The sequence below is a fragment of the Pseudorasbora parva genome, chromosome 22, assembly GCF_024679245.1.
Source record: "Pseudorasbora parva isolate DD20220531a chromosome 22, ASM2467924v1, whole genome shotgun sequence".
Taxonomy (NCBI): Eukaryota; Metazoa; Chordata; class Actinopteri; order Cypriniformes; family Gobionidae; genus Pseudorasbora; species Pseudorasbora parva.
This window is the reverse complement of record NC_090193.1, coordinates 34728862-34746414: the sequence shown is the minus strand read 5'-3', so window position 1 is coordinate 34746414 and position 17553 is coordinate 34728862. Positions and strand designations below refer to the sequence as shown.

The window sequence follows — 17553 nt, the reverse complement described above, 5'->3', positions numbered from 1 at the left end:
TTTGAGGTGTTGACTTGGCCTCCAAATTCCCCAGATCTCAATCCAATCGAGCATCCGTGGGATGTGCTGAACAAACAAGTCCGATCCATGGAGGCCTCACCTCGCAACTTACAGGACTTAAAGAATCTGCTGCTAAATTAATTTTAAATGTTTTATATACACAAACACACACACTATATGAATCAAGCTCAAGGCAGCATTGAAATGATTCCGAATTATGTTTAGGCAAGATATGGAAGACTTTATACAAACATGCATAAATGTACAAATGTATATTTGTGATAACATTGATAGTTTTGACCATGTTTTTTAATATCAACTGTTTATTAACATAATTATGATTTATTTTAAGAATAGTGTCCATGCTGAGGCCATAGGAAGGATGCAGGAGGTTGATGTCAGCCATAACTCTCCTTTTTGACCACTAGATGTCGCCATTGAAGTGGTTTGCTCTCTCTCTCTCTCTCTCTCTCTCTCTCTCTCTCTCTCTCTCTCTCTCTCTCTCTCTCTCTCTCTCTCTCTCTCTATAGTAAATAGCACCCTAGTCGTTCATCGTGTGAATTGCTCATTATTATGGGTGCATCTTGTCCTAGTCTGCACTTGGTCAATGCTTCTCTTTAGTTCATCTTTAGTTTATTATTATTATAAGACAATGAGTTATTGGTGGCTTGCCAGTGTACCAGAAGATGTCCAAGACCAATCATCCACTATGAAGAACATGCCAGTGGTGCTGCCCTCAAGTCCACCCTAACCAAAAGGCTGTTCAGATAAAAATAACCTATTGTCTGATTTTTGTTTTGTGCGTCAGTTCTTCATTATCTGCATCAGTGTCGTTAAAGATAATGCGTTTTGTTGAGGTTCAAAAGCTTTGTTTTGGTCCCATTAGAACGTAAATACTTCCTCCAAATTATTGAAGCTGTCGCAACTCTGGCTGAGATGTGATTACTTTTTCTTTTTAGCGACGGCTAAAGACATTACTTGTTTGTTTGCCATTGCCAGTCACCTCTTTGTGGTTTTCTTCAATCAGAGTTTTGGCTGATGGCATAAACCGGGCAGACTCACAGTCATTCATTTTGAATTGATTAACTATATCAATCACCTTTAGTAGAACCAGTAACTACAGGCGATATGCTTGACTCTGAGGTAACTCTAAAGACCTTCCTCTACATGTTGTAAAAACTTTACTTTAGTAAAATTGACCATAAGACCATTGCTCAAACCAAACGCCATAAACTAAGTTGCAGCCGACGTGCTTCCATGCGATATGTGCTCGTCTCGGTCCCATGCAAACAGAGATAATTGCGGACCAGCTGTGTGATCAGGAGGCAGCCTGCGAGAGGACTCAGCTGTAGTGAGTGTGCCACCATGCCAAGACTCGGTGCCAGTCAGTCAGCTCTGTTTCAATTAGGTCTCAAAATGAGTTAATCTAATACAGGCCAGAGAGGACAGACTCTGCAAATACGCACTTTCATTATGCCCACGAACATTTAAGCTAAAGTAAATACTTCAGTCTTTTCAGGGCGATTTTACCAACCACAGATTAAACACGATTGTGGGCTGTACTACTTTGTTAGATTATCGCTTCCTTATTGGCCTTCACGATCCTCAAGCAACCAGGTCCTTATAATCACTACACAAAAAAAATGTGATAATTGCTATATAATGAGGTTTGCATGCTATTACTTTTTCATACATTAAACAATATGGATTAAAGTATTGATTTTGGCATGATTTATACCTCATGAGGTTTGTTGAGCAGAGTGCTGTTACTTCTCTTAGTGAAGACCCATTCATTCTGAGAAGCTGACCTCTACCTCCACTTTCAGGGTTTTAGACTAGGCTTGCCTTGAAGAACCCGCATGAACCCTTAATCTCTCCTGACCAATGCAGATACCACTAGTCCCATATACACTACTGTGTCTCTTATGCTCACCAATGTATTTATTTGATTAAAAATACAGTAAGAACAGTAATATTTTGAAATATTACAATTTAAAAATAAAATTTCTATTTGAATGTATTATAAAATGTATTTTTTTCCTGTGATGGCAAAGCTGAATTTTCACCCCAGTCTTCAGTAGCTGCGTTTCCATTACAGACTTGCGCAAAACTTCTGAGATATTTTCTAAACGTTGATTTAAAAACAACTATTGCGAAAAGATGGCGTTTCTATTAACGGATGTTATGCGACTAAAACGAAAAATTTCCCTCTCACGATAAGTCATTTAAAAAATCATGACAATGTATATTAGTAGGTTTATGTAGGCCTGGGGCTATATTGCAGCCACTGCATTACCCATTATTTTTAATTGAAGAAGATTGAAATCTTCATTAAATTCATCATTCAAAAAGATGAACGGCGTGTGTTTTATTACACTGCAGGCATCTGCTTCCGCTCATGCGTATGTGGGGTAACGCCGTGCCGTTTTATCATATTAGATACATTTAAATGTGTTGAAAGTTGTTATAATGCTACTCTGTGTTCGCTCGGCAGCTGCTATGAGACGCTTGTTCACACTGCAGTGAGCTAAATCGATATTAGGCATGGTAAAACATGGTACTCACGGTAAATCAAGAAAACCAGATTTAAACAATAAGACTAACTGTTGAGCTATATAACAATGATTAGTCTTCTGTCAATGAATATGTCCAAAAAGATGCTCACCTGTCTAATAAAACACATCATATAGCGTCTTTGGTGTTTCCATGGTTACTACAAAATAAAATTGACGGTAGAGTGAGTATTTTGCCATTGATAGGCGATGCACGCACATGGTCCGTGTCGTGGTTAAAATGGATTATTTCACTGGATTTAAATATTCTTGAAAAAATTTGGGATAATGTCAGTACACAAGTCTACAAAATGTACATCATTGTTCTACTGTATTTGTTCATTATTTGAATCTAAAAATCGCACATATTGTGCCTTTAATGTCATCAAAAAAACTAAAATATGTCTTTTTAGAAATACCCACACTGTAAAAAAAATATTTTAAAAATAAGTTACATGGTTGCCTTAATTTTGAGTTCATTGAAATAAAAACTTTGTGTTAATACAATGAAATTTTTTGAAAATCGACTACCTTTATTCAAATATTATTTAAATTTTTGGAAGGATATTGTGTAATTGTGTGTGTTTTATCTGTGATGACGCAGCCAAATAGTGCTATTTTCATGATTTATCACATTTTTTATGTGCTTCAGATACAATAATATTAAAATTTTGAGTATTTTTAAATAAAACAATTTAATTGATACAATGTAGGAAATACTTTTAAGGCAACCAGGTTACTTACTTTTTTAAGTTAAACCAACAATATTTTTTTACAGTGTAAAAAACCACTTCATGCAAGTGTAAAAAACCTTTTCTGTGATATATGGGAGTTTCTATTAGACATATTTTCCAATGTAAAAGTAACACAAAATGTAACTTGTGTTACTTATATGAAAAAGTTATCTAAGTAATGCTACTTAGATAACTTTTTCATATAAGTAACACAAGTTATGTTGTTTTCCCATCTATTTCCTGACAGCTCTCCTGTCTCCATGTTGAGGAAGTGCAGAGTTGTTTGTATGCGCTGTGTGAACATGGTGTTATTATTAGTCATTTTAGTTCTAGACTAAATGTGAGCATGCATTTACTCATTTAAAAAATATATATTTTAAATGTACTTTATGTATTAAATCTTACTTTATTTTAACCAAGTCGTTGCTGCTGAGCCTTGATGAACCAGTTCAAACATACCAATATGTTTGAACAAAAATGACTTTAGTTAAACATCCCAAGTGTTTAATTTTTTTGTTGCTAAAGTAAGAGGGGGCTTCTCTTTTTTTTTTTTGCACATCCTCATTTACTTTCCTCGTATCGTATCTCCACCCCCTTAGGATGTATAGGAAGGATACACCTGTGTGCAATTAGAGAATTGAGATTGGCGACCGGCTTCCTGGTCACGGGCTGGAGGATGGAGGATGGAGGAAGCATCAGTTTGAGTATTGAGAAGCCCCCAGTGTTGAGCGTCCTTCTCCTGCGTCCTCTATTCTTCTGACCCAGGATGGCAGAACAGCTAAAAGGTTTGCTTGAACTGGGCCCTCTATTGTGCAGGAGGTGTGATCACATTTCTGTCCACTTTTGCCCTGTCCAGGTTAGGAAAAGTAACGCCAACGTGACGGAATGAAAGTAACACAATAAGTTACTTTTTTAGGGAGTCATGCAATATTGTAACACATTACTTTTAAACGTAAGTAATATGCTGATTTAGTGCTCAAAAAACATTTCTTATTATCAGTGTTGAAAACGGATTCATATTTTTGTTCACGATCCATCATTTCAAAAGAACAGCATTTTTTGGGACATTTAAATATATGTAACATTATAAATGTCTTTACTGTCGCCATTGATCAATTTAATGCATTCTAGATGAATAAAACTATAATCTTTACTAACCCCAAACTTTTAAACTGGAAGAGCGTGATGAAAAGGCATCCTAGTATCATCAGTCTGTTTGCAACGCAAGCAAATCTCTGTTTTTCTCTCTTTCATTCTCCCTTATTCTATTTTTCATACAGGTGAATGAGATTTTTGCTATAGGATATATAGCGACCATCTATTAATGCCACAGAGTCTTAGTGTCTGCTGCAACAGCTTGGGATGGACTCAAAATGAGTATTGATTGAACTGATTGATGATTTGAGCAGCTCTGCTTGGGTGTGAAATGAAAATTGTGCCATCTGGAAGAGAGGTTCGGTGACTTCGAAAGAGCACTGTGCCTTTCTTTATCCACCGGGCTCACGCTTTCTCTTTCTTTTCCTGCAAATATCATGTTTTCCACAGAATCCCAACAAAGAATCTGTTCCCTGTTTTTGTTGGATGGCTGTGGGTTAAATGCTTAATATTTTACTTTCTCTGCTTCAAAGGTTTTCTTAACATCACACAATATTACCAGCGCACTAGTTCTGATGCAGTAGTTGTGATGGACTGATGAAACTTTGACGAAGATGACGACAGTGTCTTGATCACTCCTGGAGGGCTGTGTCCCATTTGTGTCCCATTCAGTTTAAATCGGAAAAATGGCCTTTAAATTTCACTTCAAATGCTGAATGTAAGTTGAGGCAGCAAACAAGATTTTTCCTGTGTTTTTTCTAATGTTTGAACGGACAACTAGCCCTTGCCTATGAAGACTGTTCATTATTTTGATAGTATTTGACTTGGGGAGTGTAGATTATTTTATGTATTTTATATATAAATAAATACAAGTAATAATTTGTCCCAAAATGTAAATTAATCTGTATTAATATGTTATGGTTAAGTTATTTTTCCTTGCTACTATCAACTTTAGCTTGCTCATTTAATAGTCATAAATGCTATATATGTTAAATAATAATGCTAAAATACAGTATAATTAGAATTTGGTTTAATTTAATGCAGAGGCGCTTAAACACTAGAAATCCATGCGATTAGCTGAACTAGATTACATTAAGTATTTTTTTTCCCCCTCATTGTTTCAAGACATCAGAAATCTATGCATTTCTACCAGGCTTGAGTCTATAGGACTGTAGATCTAGGACACAAGCGCGTTCACGCCGCTCCTCCGCCCTGCCTCTCTTCTCTTGCACGCTCCCCGCTCTGCGCGTGCTCGGTCGAGCCCTTCCGCTGGGCGCACGCGTGCGCGCTCCGCTCAGGATGCTGGATTGTAGGTGATGATGGCGGAAGAGGAGCTGCGCTGAGTTTTCTCCCAGCTTTTTTAAATACACCCCATCAGACGCTAGTCAGCAGACCTCGTCTTTCTCCTCCGTCTCACTCAGAGGGACTATGGGGAATGAAGCGAGCCTCGAAGGAGAGGGCCAGCCGGGGCAACCGGGAGGCGCTGTCCCCACGGCTGGAGCCCCGGCTTCCATTTCAGCACCAGCGGGCGGTGGACAGCTCCACAAGCCGAGCAACGGAGCGCCTGCCGGGGGAATGGGTACCGGGCACGGGCCGGGAATGAACAGGTATCCCTAATTATTTCAAAAGCTTGTGGCACATGTATATTTTCATGATTTCAGTGCAATGCTTTGTGCTACACGATACGAGTCTGTGAGGTTTAATCTTGTGCTTTTACATTTATAAGAACCATAGTCACTTTTAGCCTTATTCAGAATCAATGATTATGTTTTAAACAGTCTTTACTTAATTGGACTTCACACCCGATAATTTACATCCAATGATATGCATGACCTAAACCCACTAAGCCAGTTGTCAGCTAAAAACCTCTATGTGCACGAGATCAGGAATCAACTAACATATGCTGAACTCATGGGGTTATTTGATCTCTGGCATACTTGATGCATATATCTATTTACATATGAGCATGCATATGTGCATATACACAGCCGTATGAGGATGTTTAGGTTTTGTGTGTTTTCTTTAGTGTATATTTGCATTCATTACAGACAGTCTGCACTGTTAGCCCTGCTCTGTCCAGAACCAAGCCACCTATGTTAGTTTCTGAGCTTTAATGGATGTATATGATCTGATATTATTGACAGATGCATATTAAGCCAGCATAGATAATCATATGCATTCAGCTGTATAGTAAATAATTATGTAAATCTCGGGTGTGAATGTATAGAAGTGAGGTATGCTCTGATATTATTTGAGGTGTGTCATACACTCTTATTTATTCATATAAACCTCATTTTGCTTCGGTATGATGTAGTCAGGCCGTTTAATGAAGTCTATTTCCTTGGTTTGTCAACCACGCCTAACAGTGCCAATATCAAAATGCACTGCTACTAAAATCTCACTGTAAAAGACACTTGAGGGTTATGAGAGAGCAAGCATGATAAAATGTTATAGCATTAATTATTGATACAATTTTGACAAGTATCCATGTGACTCATCTGTTACACGTGCAAGCGAACATCTTTTCACTAGCACCTCTCTCTATTCCTCCCCACCCTTCTCACATCCCCAGCTCTGTCTCCCTCTACATCTTTAAATAATGCAATGTGTGAATTTCCTTGCATTTGATAGATTTAGAATTATTCAAACTTTGTATTGCAATTTATGCTGCTTGCATATTTAGTCTCTCAGGGTCAATATTGCAGTGGTTCTCAAGTGGGTTTTGCTTCAGCGCACAGATTTTTACATTGGACATGAAGTGGCGACCCAGCACAGTACAAAATTGGTTATTGTACAAAAACATCTCTTGGATTTCAATAGTTTTGTGCTCATGGCAGTCAATAATTCATTGCACAAAGCGCATTGTGGTTGGCACAAACTGGTTGAACCCATATTTATTGTATGGATGAGTCATGAGACTTACAACACATCTGTAACAGATGAACTTGATTGGATACATGACCTTTAACAACAAAACATGTGGGATGCATTTTCTCTAAAGTTTTAAAAGTTGATTTTTGTTTTTTTTAATTCTAAATATGCTCAATTATACGGTTAGTTGCACTTTATTCATTGCTTTTAGCATTGTTTCCCTAGCCTTACATGGTCATACCCAATTCTAGTCAGAATATGAGTCTGAAACTGCTCCATTGGGCTGTGATTATGGGGCGTGTTTCAACCGAACCAGGAAAGACATCAATTGGATAGACCTACAACCAATCAGAGCACTGAAGTGACAACAGAGCTCAACTGAACTGTGTTGCCAAGTCCGCGTTTTTTTCTCGCGGGTTGTTTTCTTTGTCTGCGGGTTGAAGCGACTATTATGTGATATATAGACCCATGAGTGTGAATTTTAGCAGGCAACCTTGCCAAAATAACACACATTTTACCCCCCAAATGCCATTTTTTCCCGGAGAACCCCCCGAGAAGCTAACAGTGCCAATATCAAAATGCACTGCTACTAAAATTTCACTGTAAAAGACACTTGAGGGTTCTGAGAGAACAAGCATGATAAAATGTTATAGCATTAATAATTGATACAATTTTGACAAGTATCCATGTGACTCAGGAAAGACATCAATTGGATAGACCTACAACCAATCAGAGCACTGAAGCGACAACAGAGCTCAACTGAACCGTGTTGCCAAGTCCGCGTTTTTTTCTCGCGGGTTGTTTTCTTTGTCTGCGGGTTGAAGCGACTATTATGTGATATATAGACCCATGAGTGTGAATTTTAGCAGGCCTTGCCAAAATAACACACATTTTACCCCCCAAATGCCATTTTTTCCCGGAGAACCCCCCCCCCCGAGAAGCTATTGTTTTGGGCTAGTAGTTGGTGGGTTTTGTTGTAAAAACTTGGCAACCCTGTCTGCACGCATGCTGAAATAAACGATCTTTGCCGGTGTTGTAAAAAAATAAAAGAACTGAATGATACACAGAGTACTTCCCCAACATGATCATCATTTCTGAGAGAAATAGTGAAGGTGAATGCAGATACAAGCAAGCTCTCCGTTTAAGATTTGAACAAATATAATCCAAGCCCCTTTGATGACGTGATAACATTACTGTTTATCATCTGTCCGTCATCGTCTAAAGCCCGCCCTGATGATTTCATTGGTCCGAACAGTTTCTGTTGAGAGATAATTACTCCTCTGTGGAGCGAGGCCAGACCGAACTGCCCGACCTAAAAATTTTGTGGCCGGGGCGATGTTCGGCTGGCATCCAGGCTATTGTTTCCCTGCAATCCACTGGTTGAGAACAACTAATAAATTGGATAATATTATTGTCTAACTTGCCTTACAGTAACAGATGATATAATCTGATAAGCATCTACATTCACAAATTAATTGCTCAACCCTTGACTTCAACATCAAAACATATGGGACTCGTTTTCTCTTCCATTGTTAAAGTTGATAAGCGTATTTATTTTCCTATTGTAAATGCACTGATCACTCATAACATTGACCACCTCCCTGATATTGTGTTGGTCCCCCTTTTGCTACCGAAACAGCCCTGAGCCGTTGAGGCATGGACTCCACTAGATCCCTGAAGGTGTGCTGTTAGCAGCAGATCCTTTAAGTCCTGTAAATTGCGAGGTGAGGCCTCCATGGATCGGACATGTTTGTTCAGCACATCCCACAGATGCTCGATTGGATTGAAATCTAATGAAATTTGGAGGCCATATCAACACCTCAAACACGTTGTTGTGCTCCTCAAGCCATTCCTGAAACATTTTTGCTTTGTGGCAGGGCACATTATCCTGCTGAAAGAGCCACAGTCACCAGGGAATACCGTTTCCATGAGGGTGTACATGGTCTGCAATAATGCTTAGGCAGGTGGTACGTGTCAAAGTAACATTCACAAGAATGGAGGACCCAAGGTTTCCCAGCAGAACATTGCCCAAAGCACCACACTGCCTCTGCTGGCTTGCCTTCTTCCCATAGTGCATCCTGGTGCCATGTGTTCCCCAGGAAAGCAATGCATGCACATCTGTCCATCCATGTGATGTAAAAGAAAATGCGATTCATCCGGACAGACCACCTTCTTCCATTACTCCATGGTCCAGAGGTTCTAACACCTTTCTTTCAGAACCAGCATTAACTTCTTGAGCAATTTAAGCTCCAGTAACTCGTCTGTCTGATCGGAGCCTTCGCTCCCCACGTGCATCAAAGTTCACTTGCTGCCTAATATATCCCACCCACTAACCGGTGCCATGATGAAGAGATAATCAGTGTTATTCTTCTCACCTGTCAGTGAATGAATGAATGAGGCATTTATATAGCGCTTTCAAATGTACAACTGTACACCCAAAGCGCTTCACATTCATGTCAGGGGTCTCTCCTCAACCACCAGTGGTCATAATGTTTGATCGGTGTATACACAATTATACAGTTAGTTTTCAACCCACTGGATAATTTGACTTGCGTCCACAGTTGCAGATGAATTTGTGCCAAAATATTGTAAAGCTTGATTTGATGCACAACCCTTGACTTCAACAACAAAACATATGGGACTCATTTTCTATTCCAATTTGTATTAGTTGATTTATTTTCCTATTTTAAATATGCACAATTATACGGTTAGCTGCAACATATTATTTGCTTTTTGCAGTGTTGTTCCCTGCCACCCACTGGTTAAGAATCATTGTTATATACTAGACAAAATGCTAAACGTCCTTGTCTAAGAAGCAAGACATGTTTTGCATCTTGCTCAACTTCGTCTCAAGTGTTTTGGAGTGCAGATACACCGTGTAGCCAACCTGAAACATCGATTTACAATGCAATGATGCAAATGAAATGTATTTGTTGCAGTAGGGTGACCTAGCTGTCGGTTTGTCTGTAGTCAGGCCTCTCCCAGTAAGACTATATTCTTGATGTCAGCGTTTCTCTGTGGGCTGATTGGTTTGTTCATAAGCTAAAGTTGAATCTCTTTGGACGTGTGAGAAAAGTACAGATGCATTTGTACGGTAGTAATGTTCATGCTGCACGTACTGTCTGTCTGTCTGTGTCTGACCGGCATCATTAAAACTCCTGAATGGGTGTGTAGTCGCAGTCGTAGCCTTGGGTGAGTGTTTGAGGGAGAAACAAACCCACTGAGGATATTACAACCTGGGCTGGGGAAACATTAGTTTTTCTTTAGGCCATTCCAAGAGTCTTGCATTTTCTTTTCTTTTTGCATCCGTCTCGCGTTTTTATTGACGTACCGAAATGCCTAGATTTTTCCATGCAATGTCATCCCGTCATACACACACATAGTGTGTGACGCGGCTGCATGTCTGAGTGAGGTTATGTCTTATGTACCGTATCAAGCCACTTCATCATTCACTGGTAAAGTGCGTGTGATGCCTACAGATGAGGCGAGACCTTGTGCTAATCTCCACATGGGCTTCTTTCGCTCTCAAATCTTTTTTGGGGGGTTTTAAAGTTTGATGTTCGCCGAAGCAGGTCTTTAAAACAATTTCACAGCATTGCGGTCGGCTTTGTAAAACTGTAAGCAGCAATATTGGGGAGTAACTCACTAGAAGTCATAACAATAATACCGGTTACTAAATGAGCTTTTTAAAATAATGTACAGTACTAGTAACAAGCTACAAATCAAATACTCTCTCAAATAGCCTGAGGAAGCCTGATTCATTTTAGTGAGTCATTTCATTTGGATGGTTCATTTCAATGAACTGGTTTTATTTGAATGACTCAGTTGTATTCCTGCAACCGTTTTCCCTTTAATTAGTGAAATAAATATCTAGTTAATTGTTGTGGATATAAGTACTGTTCAAAAGCTTGGGGTCTGTTTTTTTATGTTTTTGAAAGAAGTCTACTCGCTAAGTTCCCTATGCAATTAATTGCATAAAAAATACAGTAAAAATAGATATATTGTGAAATATTATTGCAATTTAAAATAAGCGTTTTCTATTTATGTATATATTTTAAAATGTAATTTATTCCTGTGTTCAAAGCTGAATTTTCAGCATCATTTCTCCCTTCTTCAGTGTCACATGATCCTTCAGAAATCATTCTGATATGCTGATTTGATGAGCTAGAAGTATTTCTCATTAATATTTTTGTAGAAACCATGCTGTATTGTTTTCAGGATTCTTTGCAGGGTGTAAAGTTGTAAAGAACAGCATTCATTTTGAAACGAAAATCTTTTGTAACATTATACATTAGTGCTGTCAAATCGATTAATCGCATCTAAAATAAAATAAAAATTCTTTACATAATATATGCTTGTAGTGTGTATAATTGTTGTGTGTTTGAATACACACATATACATGTGTATAGCTAAGAAATTTTTGCACGTTTGTATTCATATATACATAATACTTATACACAGTACATGCATATATATATATATATATATATATATATATATATATATATATATATATATATATATATATATATATATATATATAAATATATATATATATATATATACACTGTAAAAAAACACGTAATTTTACGGTAATAGGAAAATTCTGTAAAAAAAAATACAGACTGTTTTTTCATTATACAGTGAAATGCCTGTTGTTTTACAGATATTTGCTGTAATTTATATTTTGACTATTAAATTTACGGGAATTCCTTGTATTTTGGTATTACATCAAATTTCCGTTTTTTTAAGAGGAAATTTCTGTATTTTTACATAAGTTTGATTAATATTTTACAGATTTTTTTCTGGCGCCCCAGCTGCCGGAATATTTCCGTTTTCTTACAGGTATTTTTTTTTACAGTGGGTATAAACTCTGAATGTTATTAATCGTGATTAATTGTTTTGACAGCACTAATATAAATGCATTTACTTAAATATTTTTAATCAATTTAATGCATCCTTGCTGAATAAAAGTATTCATTAAATTTAAATAAATTCAAAACAAATATTACTTTCCCCAGACTTTTAAACAGTACTGTAAATTAGAGTGATATTTAGTCTTATTAATATTTAGTTTCAATTTGAGTGTATTAACTATTTTTTTAAATCATAAATTTCATGATAATTATTAATATTTTTAATTGAGGTACATTAAAGTAAAATGATATAGTCCCCTTGCATAGCTTTAGTGTAGTTAGTTATTTTTTTAGTTTTCCAGTGGTTCCAAAAGTTTCCTATAGGACTGTTTGTAATACTGGGAAAGATAGCTGGGGAAGATTTGAAACCCTAGATAGTATACTAAAGAATATTTTGAGAATATTTAACAATCTATGCTTTCAAATCTTCCCCAGCTATCTATTACAAACTGTCTTGTGTTTTCTTATCATATTTTTATATTTTGAATTATGTAGCTATATAATATTGTGAATCTAATCACACAGGGAAGCATGTGAAAGCGACAGCCTGAAAGCAGTTTCAGAATCGACATGTTTTATCATTTTCATGGCACAAACTCAGAATGTGTCCTTTTGACTGACGGCCAAAATGAGGAACCAGAAGCTATTAGTGTGTTTGTATGGACTTTTCAGAAGGAGTGTGTAGGTGTTGTTTGTGCTATTAGTGAAACACTGACCAAGAGAAAGGCAGGAGGAATAAGGGGAGATGGATGGAGAGAGAGAACAGTATCCGGCGCTTTATTTCCCAGCAGATGGGATAGGAACATCGCTGTCTTAGCCGCCAAACATCACCCCCATAAAAGGGACCTGAATTGTAATGACACAGAAATCGAATAAATGTTCTCTCTGAGCCTGCGGCATTCTTTTAGCGTTCTCTTTACGCTCTCGCTCAGTGTCTTTAAATCGTTCCATTTATTAAGCCTAGGAAGAAAACAGATAGAATATAGTGATGCACCCCGGCCCACATGTCGAAAGGGCCAATTTTTAAAAGGTTAACGCCACGTCTTCGCATTTCAGACCTCTTCCATCATATGACACTTAATCTTTAGTTGTTCACTGTTCCCCCGGCCTTCAAACCTTACTGTACCAGCATGACATATTCAGTGTATGTCAACAGTAGTGCTGCTCTGTATTGCGGTATAGGCATCAGGGTTGCAACTAATAATTATTTTGATAGAAGATTAGTCGGCCGATTATTTCAATTAATCGGATAAACACCCTTTTTTATTGACAAAAAACACTATTTCACATCCTGACCAAACCTGTCCTTCAAACAAACGTGTCAGCTGAATGCTATATGAAAACATGCATAGTGAATATATCCAATAAATAACCATAATTTTACTACAAATAAAGCAAGCAACCAAAAACAAATAAAAACTATTATATTAGTTATTTCATGGTAACCACAAATTAACCATAGTTTAAAATGGTATTTGTGTAGTTATACAAATGGTAATCAATACGGCAAAAAACATGGTTTTACTATAATAAAACCATGGATATTTTTGTAAAGATATATCTGTGCTGCTATACATTATGTGCAAAAGGACCATTTAAATCCTTATGTTAAAGAATAAACACACACACACATACACACGTGAAATGGGGGGACATTCCATAGGCGTAATGGTTTTTATACCGTACAAACCGTATTTTCTATCCCCTTACACTGCCCCTACCCCTAAACCTACCCATCACAGGAAACATTCTGCATTTTTACTTTCTCAAAAAAAACCTTGCCACGTCATTAAATCATACACCATCCTGTATGATTTAGAAGCATTTTGAAAAGTGGGGACATGAATAATGTCCTCAAATTTCACCCTCTCCTTCGATGTACATTTTTATTTTTTTATTTTTGTTGGTTTAACTTAAAAAAGTAAGTAACCTGGTTGCCTTAAAATTTTGAGTTTATTGAAATTAAAAATTTGAGTTGATACAATGAAGGAAATGTGTTTAATAAATAGAAACTCTAAATATTATTGTATCTGAACCACATAAAAACTTTGATAAATTATGAAAAATAGCCCTATTTGGCTCCGTCATCACAAATAAAACACACAATTACCTACAAAACCTTTTAATAATATTTTCATAAAGGTTGTCGAATCTCAAAAAAATTTCATTGTATTAACTCAAAATTTTAATTTCAATGAACTCACAATTTACAATTTTAAGGCAACCAGGTTTTGCCTTAAAACTTTTTTTCAAAACTTTTTTTTAAAGTGTTGTAATACTTACCCATGTCATTATACACATTTGTGTCCTGATATTTCACAAACACACACACACACACACACACACACACACACACACACACACACACACACACACACACACACACACACACACACACACACGTTGGTCTATGTGGTTTACAGGGACTCTCCATAGGCGTAATGGTTTTTATACTGTACAAACCGTATTTTCTATCCCCTTACACTGCCCCTGCCCCTAAACCTACCCATCACAGGAAACATTCTGCATTTTTACTTTCTCAAAAAAACATCATTTAGTATGTTTTTAAGGCTATTTGAATTATGAGGACATTTGATATGTCCTCATAAACCACATTTATAGTGTAATACCAGTGTAATACCCATGTAGTTATACAAATTTGTGTCCTCATAAACCACATAAACAGGCTCACACACACACACACACACACACACACACACACACACACACACACACACACGGACAGTAACCCTGTAAATAGGCTATAAGAAATGTTTTGCATTTATATTCAATTTATATTCAGTTATCCCTTTTTTAAAACTAAATTTAGCGTCCAACAACAGATATTTCAGCTAAATTCATGTTTTTGCGCTGAATATTTATCGTCTCACTCTCAACTTCGTTTGTCTGTTTGACGCACGTGCGCGTTCCCCCCCATGCCGGTGCTCATTCAGTGAAGTATAAAGTTGTCAGTATGCGCTTTCATGCAAAAAAGGAAATACTCGTATGAATTAGTAACATTTACAGATACGGATATAACCTGTAAAATGCCCGGGTATGTTAAACACTAATACATTACACAAGTACCTTTCCCACAGCAGCTCACTCGGTTCCCATCCACTATTTCTGGATGAATTTTTGTCCTTAGGGTTGCGTTATTCAGTGCTGTAATTAAGCACGACTTGTGGAAGCTTTGCGTGTACAGAAGGCAGACCTGACTAATCGATAATTAGAACCGTTGTCAATTATCGATTATTATCGATTTTATCGGCTAGTTGTTGCAGCCCTAATAGGCATATAGTTCTCCACATCAGCCGCAGGTCATCTATAAGGGCATGAGGCAGAGCACCACCAAAATATTCATCCAACATAGACCATAGTAACAATGTAACAATTTTTTTTTGGATTTTTAGACTATTTTAAGTTATAAAGTGGCAGGGACATATTCAAATTTAGTGCATGGCTTTGGTAGGCATGTATTATGAAGCTCCCCAGCTTTACAGCGCCCCACATTTGGAGAAGCCTGCGGTGGACATTCAACCCGGCCCACATTCAAGTGTAACATCAGAAGCCACGCACATGTCCAAATACGTTAAACCAGTTCAGCGGAAACCCCGCCCGGCAGCCGATTCTTAAGATTTGATTGGCCATGTCAATCACAGTACTGATTGCCTACACCAAAGACTGATCCCTAAACCTACCCATCATTGTAACCTTAACCAATGAAATTTGCTGCAGGGCTGGATTTCTAGTGAAGTGGTTTCGGGGGGAAAATGCACGTCTTCTTTAACTTTGAAACAAGAAGCATCGAGAAGACTTTACTTTCACACCTAATTCTTTTTTAATTTACTTCTTGTATTTCTCTTTTAATGACAGACCACACTGAAACCCACTCAAAACCTACCTGTACTCCATAACAAAACCTTTTAATCTGAAATTTACATTCTGAAACTCACCTAAAACCTGCCCTTATCCCTGAAACCCACTCAAAACCTACTTTTACACATAAAAACCCTTTCAACTGGAAACCTACATACAACAAAGCAGGTTTTTCGGGGCAAAACGAGGGTGGAGAGTCGCAAGGTGACGTTTTGGATGTGGACAGGGTTGGATGTCCACCGCAGGATGCAGTGAGCTCTACTTGCACAATTGTCCTCCTATGTAAATCTGTGGTGAGAAATGGAAATGGTAGTGTATCAAATAATAAAAGTATAAATTGTTTAGTTTAAACATGCTCCTGTGGATAGTCTTTATATATTTCGGTTGTATTTCTTTTATGTTTGTTTGGTTTCCTCACTGGAATTCCTCCACAACTTGGAACTTTCTAAAACAACATTCTAAGACAATAAATGCTACATTACGACAGTTTTGCAGGTGTTGTGCATCATTTAAATCCCCATGAAATCACAATTTAAGTTTATTGGCTTTTAGTATGAATATGTTTGCCTTGCTGTTATCTATAAGCTAGTATACTCCAAACAATGACACACATTTAGAAGATTTAAGTATTCAATAGTACAGTCTTATTTCTGCAAATATGGATGATGCCATGATGCCATCACTCTGCACTTCAGCTTCTCATCAGATTTTTTGTCCAATCAAATGCTCTCTATCTAATGAATCTAAAGCATCCCGCCCCCTGTGTTACAAACAGAAGTTGAAGCTGCGGCTAAAATCAGTCACTTGTTCTCACACATTTAATGTTTTCTACATGGTGGATGGCACATAGTGCACTATATAGGGGATAGGGAACGATTCAGACAGTGCAAATATGCTTTTCATTGGGGCGAATGAAGTCTTGTTTCATGTTAGTGTCACTTGAATCGCTGCAGTACACACACACACACACACACACACACAGCTTCAGTCCAGAGACAGGAAAGCACAGAGCGGATCATATGCTTGAGTATATTTAAGGCGCAGACCACAAAACATATCGGACTCATTTGAATTGTGCACAGAATGCTGTATTTTAAAGTGATAAGAAAGAGATTAGGAGGAGAAACATTTAGAGATGAGGGGGAAACTGCGGCTTTATTGAGCTCAACGGCTCTGGCCAAGATGTGGTATAAACAAAACGCTATTCGCTATTTAAAAAAAGGGGTGGGGCTGTTCTATATGACCCGCGCTTGTCTTCCTGTTTCAGTGGAAATTACATCAATACATTGAATAATGCTTCACGTTTTAAACCTGTCAATCAAAATTAGAGCGTCACCCTCATTTTTGAATTAAGTAAATTAAATTAAATGTGAGCTGTAAAGCTGTTTACATCATCATTCTTAATCGTTTTAGTCTGTTTATTGTGTTGTGATGTCATGGCAAAAGAGTTGTTCATTTCCCACATTAAATCGTGTAAACACACATATTGCTTATACCTTGTTTGCA

The 17553-nt window shown here is 37.4% G+C and overlaps 1 protein-coding gene across 2 annotated transcripts in view; it reads left to right on the top strand.

Annotated features, from left to right (window-relative positions):
* Positions 1 to 5656: 5656 nt before the first annotated feature.
* bsnb (bassoon (presynaptic cytomatrix protein) b) overlaps positions 5657 to 17553 on the top strand; it is a 131223-nt gene continuing 119326 nt past the window's right edge. For both annotated transcript variants that reach the window (XM_067431746.1, XM_067431745.1), the window contains exon 1: positions 5657 to 5988. In XM_067431746.1, the coding sequence (XP_067287847.1) occupies positions 5810 to 5988 (179 nt within the window). In that variant the 5' untranslated portion in view covers positions 5657 to 5809. The remainder of the gene's footprint in view (positions 5989 to 17553) is intronic.